The following is a 5,666-nucleotide window of genomic DNA, read 5'->3' on the forward strand; positions in this document are numbered from 1 at the left end:
GGAAAGTTTTTCTTTCCAGCCTTTTGTGACACGTTTTGTTCCATTTTTATCCGAGCACCCACGTACGGAAACATGGTGACACAGACCTGCCGTGTCCTCAGCTATTGTTTGCTTTAGCCGTGTCCATGCGGGTCCCTCCTGCTGAATCTGGCACAAGGCTGCGTTTTGTTCATATTGGCCCCATGTGTGGCTGCTTTGAGTGGTGGGAGTGTGAACAATTGTCCTCAGTCTTGACAGATTTGTTTGTTTTTTTTTTTTGTTTTTTTTCCTGCTGAATGTTTTGCCAAATTGGACTGCATGTGAAGGGATTATCGAGGCATCAAGTGAGATTATCAGTTGATATTGATTGCATTAAACATTGGCAATGTAGCTATTAATATTGTTTTCTGCTGTTACACCAATAGTTGGCTCTAACTAGTAAATCTAGCCGACGGCTTCCCTGTAAATATATGCAATATCTGTCTTTTTTATTTTTTTTTCTGTGGAAAGTTTGCTTTTCTGCGTTTGTGCGTTCGTCATTGGTCAATACATTTACACAAATTTTGGACAAAATACTTAAGAGGACATGACAGATTTTATTCTAAGTTGAGATGCAACCATTAATTTTATTTCTTATAAGTTTATATAATCTTATTATAAGCCAAAAGATGACTCCAGCATTACCAGAATAAGTTTCCCAGATTTAAATCCATGAAGAATAACTTAAAGCAGGTATGACTGTTTTGTGCAATCATGCTTGACTAATTTCAATTTGGTTTTCATTCCAAGTGCTTTAGCAAAATGGTACCTTAACTCCACACATACAGTTCATAAATCTCATACTGTTTTATTGAATGGCTAATCGGTTTTTAACTATCCAGGTCATATTTAGAGAAGTTCAAAGCTATGTTTTAAGATATAGATTGCCAAATGTAGTCATATCTCATTACAGAAAAAAAGTGATGCCCCCTTTTACTTTAGCGCTGTTGGGAAACTATAAAGCAAATGAAATTTTTGTTTTATTTTAATGTTGATTAGTCAGCCATAATATTCTTGCATGTAAATTGTAAGTTTCCTGTTTCTTGGTGTGTTTGTCCTTATTACCACCAGCTAGCATGCAGTGTGCAGCGACAGGTGTGTGTCTGTGTTGGAATCAACTCGAGTCCATCCTCTAAGAAATCTGACACCTTATCGGGACTTTAAGCAGTAGAAACGGTGTACTGGAAACAGAGCAGGCGATTTTCAAATGATGGACAAAGCCCACTCGGCACACAGAATAGATGAAGAAATCACACCCATAGACTGAGGCAACACAACGTAATCACTATCCCAATATGCTGCTCTATATTTAAAGGCAACCTTAAACAAAAATGATCGAGGTAGCAGTATCAGCTTGAAGAAAGAAAGAAATCTTGCAGTATCCAGAAAACATTTGTTTTTCCTCCAGACTCGGACAATGCGAGGTCAATTACAAAAGTATTCTCTTAATCCCAGATACTGTAACAATGCACTGCTGTTTTGAGATATTTATTCAAACACACAGCTTAGTCATTTGGTGTTAGTTTTTATTTTTTTTTATTAAACAAAATCAACTCTTCCCACGTATTTTGTAGTGTGAAATGTCATCCCCCCCCCCCCATGTATTCTCACAGTACAATCAGTTAATGTTGATCTGAAAGAAAACATCTTTAAACTTGGCACTTAGAAAACAACCACAAAGAATTGTCACCTTTATTCATTGAGAACAAAATTTACAAAGCCATTCGAACAGTCGTTTTTTCCCCCCCCCACCCCCAATCTTTTAGTTTTTTTTTTTTTTTAAACTCAACTGTGAAGAATATTCAAAATACACTTTTTAATGTTGCTTTTTATTTGTACTTACAAATATCTACAGTAAAGTCTTTAGAGTCCTGTCGTGTGTTCGTCTCAACTTGTAATAAAAATCCTTTGCAGTGTTTATTTATATCTCCTCGTACTGTAGGCACTCCAGTTAGCTCTGGACTCTTCTGTTTGAGCTCGAGTGTTTGTGAGCGATCATCATGCTCAAATAGACGTCCCGTGGCTGGGCTCTCTGGCTTCTGGGATGGGTCCTCCTGGCACTGGTTGGTAGGACAATGGCATGGGTGTCTTGACTGGGCTCTGCCGGAAGAGACCCCCGTTGGGTGCTCTGTGTTTGCACCGGATGGAGGGCATCGTGGCACTGCTAAGCGGCAGGGGCAAGGTCCTGCCAGCGGCTGCTCCCAGTGTCCTTCCTGCCCCGTGGCTCTCCCGCAGGAAGGTGGTCACGGACAGAGGCGGGGGCCCGCGGTGTGATGGGTAGTCTCGAACAGACAAGGCCTCCAGAGATTGACTGGGCTGGATGCTGCCGATGTCAAGGGCGGAGATCTCGATTGACTGACCTGGCAGCTGCTTGTGGGCGAGATCCTCGTCCAGGAGGCTGTTCAAACGCTGGTGGACCTGTTCCAGGTTCACCTCTTTGTCCTAAAGATGGATGAAAGGGAGGGCGGTGCCAAAGAGTGGATGAAGAATAAAAGGAAGAATTGCGTATGGAGGATTTATTGGAACAGAAAGAGCAGGGGTGTTATGATAAATGAAAGCGAAAATAAATGCCAAGTTGGGGGGGAATGTTGGGGGAAAGGAAATGAAAATGCAGAATGAAAAGAGATTTGTTACAGCAGGCCTCGTTTTCAATTTTACTTCTAAATACATGTAATGCACTCTATCCCACCAGCATTAAGAACATGCATTGTCCATGCGAGTTTGAGAGATGCTGAAATACGTCTATTCCAGCTTTTCTACATAGACTTTTTTACTTTGATATTCAAGTCAATATTCTGAGTTTTCAATAATAAAACTCAGTTACTGTCACAAAATACCTCCAATTTGAGTTGGACTTAAATGTGTTGCTTTATGCATCGGGCTTTAATTTGCTTTGCATAATTGCTTGACCGTGAGGCGAGACGCGTCCACAGTCGGACTCATCTGGTCACAACACTGATTCCAATGCAACACATAAATGCAGAGACACATTTAAACATTTAAATAAGGTAACTTAATATTCATTTCTTGGTAGGAGTGTGATGATGCATCTAGCTTACAAGATGATGCATGATGTCGGTCTCATGGGAGCTAGACAAGAGTTTAGCAATACTAGGGTAGATAGTAAAATAATAATTAAAAAAAATGTTTTAAAGACGTTTTCATAGGTTTGACTGGTTTTTATTTTTAGCCTGGCCATTGCTTTCCTATGCAATTATGCTCTATTATTTCTCTTCACTGCTTTTCTGGGCTTTCTGCCATTGAAGTAGATTTTTCTGGTAGAATTTCAACAGGGCCAATTAGTGAAAACAAGAAGTTATGAACAATGATATAAAATTTCTTTCTTTCTAGCAATCATCCAATTTGATCATTCTTCTAATTTCAGATTTTGACTGAAAGGAACAAATGTAATCTTCTACTGGAATCTTTAATATGGCTCTATTTAGCACCAAGTACCAAAGCAACTTTGGTTAGCCAGTTGTGAAAACCTCTAGCCACTGCAAATGACTAACTTTTCTCACTTAGTCAGCCTCTATTCAAGTGCTGAAAATGCTACAAAGCAAGCAAAAAAAATAAACATTTATGGCTTTATGAGTGTTTTTGCTCAGCCTAAGGAGTTGTTTGTTTTTTAGCGGCCAATCAACACAAAGAGGCAGATTAATAATTGCTGTACAGGATGAAGCATATTTCACCATCTGGGGATGAAAGCAGCTGGATAGCAGTTTGCAAAACAAACTTAACTTTGGTAAGAAATTTCGTTATGTTTTGAGATTAAATGATCTTGTGCCAGCAGATTTCACCACACCCCTCTAATAATAATAATTATATATATATATATATATATATATATATATATATATATATATATATATTTATATAAACTTTTGTTTTTAAAATGGCTTTCAAATACCTATTAGTTGGGAGATGAAGCCAAACAACGAATGCGACTGAGAGACATTAACCAATAAATGTTTTCATGCTTCATTTTCTTTTTTTTTCCTATTCATGCACCCATCTAAATCAAACAAAACAAGACGGTCAGACACGGGACAGACTATGAGATGAAATAATGGATGATGTGCACCCCTGCCCAGGCCCCTGCCCTGCCCTAATTCCCTGTAGCGACCAATTGACTAAAAACAATCAGATTGGCATTTTGGGTCGTTCTTTAAGTTATTCAAAACTCTCAGCCTCCTCTACTATCGTCACGACATATCACTAAACAAAAAAGAAGTTTGACATTTTCAGAAAAGAGTGATGATGAGACTGTGTCCACACTGACTAGTAACCAATTGGGAAAAAAATCAAACACACATGATCGCACTGCGATTGTGCATCCCATCTAATGCTTTTTACAAGCATTATGATCTTAAAACACCAGAAGGTGGGTCTATCCTCAATAAAAAATGTAATGGCCTTAATATTATAAAATTGAGAAACGTTTTTTGAAAAAAAAAAAAAAAAAACCTGACTTCCTACATCTCTGGTTCTATCCAGAGCTCAAATATCTCACTGGCAAATCTTCAGCTTTGTTGTATTTACAATACCTCTGTCCTTTGTAAGGACTTTGCTCTTTGTGCAGTTCATACTCTAAAAAATGTTGTCAGTTTCAGGAGGACCTAGTGAAACTCCTACTGTATGGAAGTATGTCAGCCACACCCCGATCCAGATGCACAACTAATTTTAACAATTTTCCCCATATTTTTGTGTTCAAGAATAATGCTCTGTTCTTTTTGTATTATTTTGACTGAATCTTGGAGAAATCTCTAGTGAGTGAGTTAGGTTTAGTACTGACGAAATGTGCTATTTAGTTGTACTTTAAAGCTTTTTTGCATTTTAAAATTTCAAAAGTTGCAGACATCTTGGGATAGTGTTGAGTTAATTTATCTCTACTTTCTTTTCAATGATCGGCTCAGAGGCAAAAACATTGCCAAGCGTCATTAAAAGGTTAACATTCAGTCATACGGTAAATGTAAAGGAGCGAAAAAAAGGTTTGCTGCTCTTGAGGTATGGAATTTATTTTGCAGGTAAGATTGCTAAGGGGATAATTTTTAGGATGAAAGCATAAAACTAAGCTATAGCTCTAACTGAGTCACAGTCAGTCTTGATCCTGACATAAATCTCCAGTAGCATCTCATTTCACAGATTATTAGTGCTCTGGATCTTTTCCTTTCCTGTCCAAGTAATGCCAGGTATATATATATAAAAAAAAAAAAATTAAAACCATTTTCAGTGACGTCAAACCATTTGGCTGATCCCTTTAAATTGTTTTGTAGGTTTTCATTTAAAACAGCTTTCACTGTTCCTACACACTATGCATGGAGCCACCAATAAATCTGAACTGATATCCAAACCAAATCCTTTGAATACAATATGCTCATTCTCTGCAGGTTTGAAAAAAATAATCTGTATGAAATTGTTCTGAGGAACAATATCCCTAAATAAGACAGTCGCTCTGCATTTTTTTTCCCCATATGTCCGTTTTGAACAAACAGTTTTGCAATCCTTATGGAAATTAAAAGAAACCAAAGGGTAAAAAATGATCCATAACTAATATCTTTAAAGTGACACACACACACACACACACACCCCCCCCCCCACCCCACCACCAACACAACCCCACAACACCAAACAACACAAAAACAACA

At 38.0% G+C, this 5,666-nt stretch overlaps 1 protein-coding gene across 2 annotated transcripts in view; it reads right to left on the reverse strand.

The window, feature by feature from the left end:
* Window positions 1-1,611: 1,611 nt before the first annotated feature.
* Window positions 1,612-5,666, reverse strand: part of LOC106945576 (glutamate receptor ionotropic, delta-1) — a 349,094-nt gene continuing 345,039 nt past the window's right edge. For both annotated transcript variants that reach the window (XM_015029358.1, XM_015029359.1), the window contains one exon: window positions 1,612-2,460. In XM_015029358.1, the coding sequence (XP_014884844.1) occupies window positions 2,023-2,460 (438 nt within the window). In that variant the 3' untranslated portion in view covers window positions 1,612-2,022. The remainder of the gene's footprint in view (window positions 2,461-5,666) is intronic.

The sequence above is a fragment of the Poecilia latipinna genome, unplaced genomic scaffold, assembly GCF_001443285.1.
Source record: "Poecilia latipinna isolate Pla-1442-1.1 unplaced genomic scaffold, P_latipinna-1.0 Scaffold151, whole genome shotgun sequence".
Taxonomy (NCBI): Eukaryota; Metazoa; Chordata; class Actinopteri; order Cyprinodontiformes; family Poeciliidae; genus Poecilia; species Poecilia latipinna.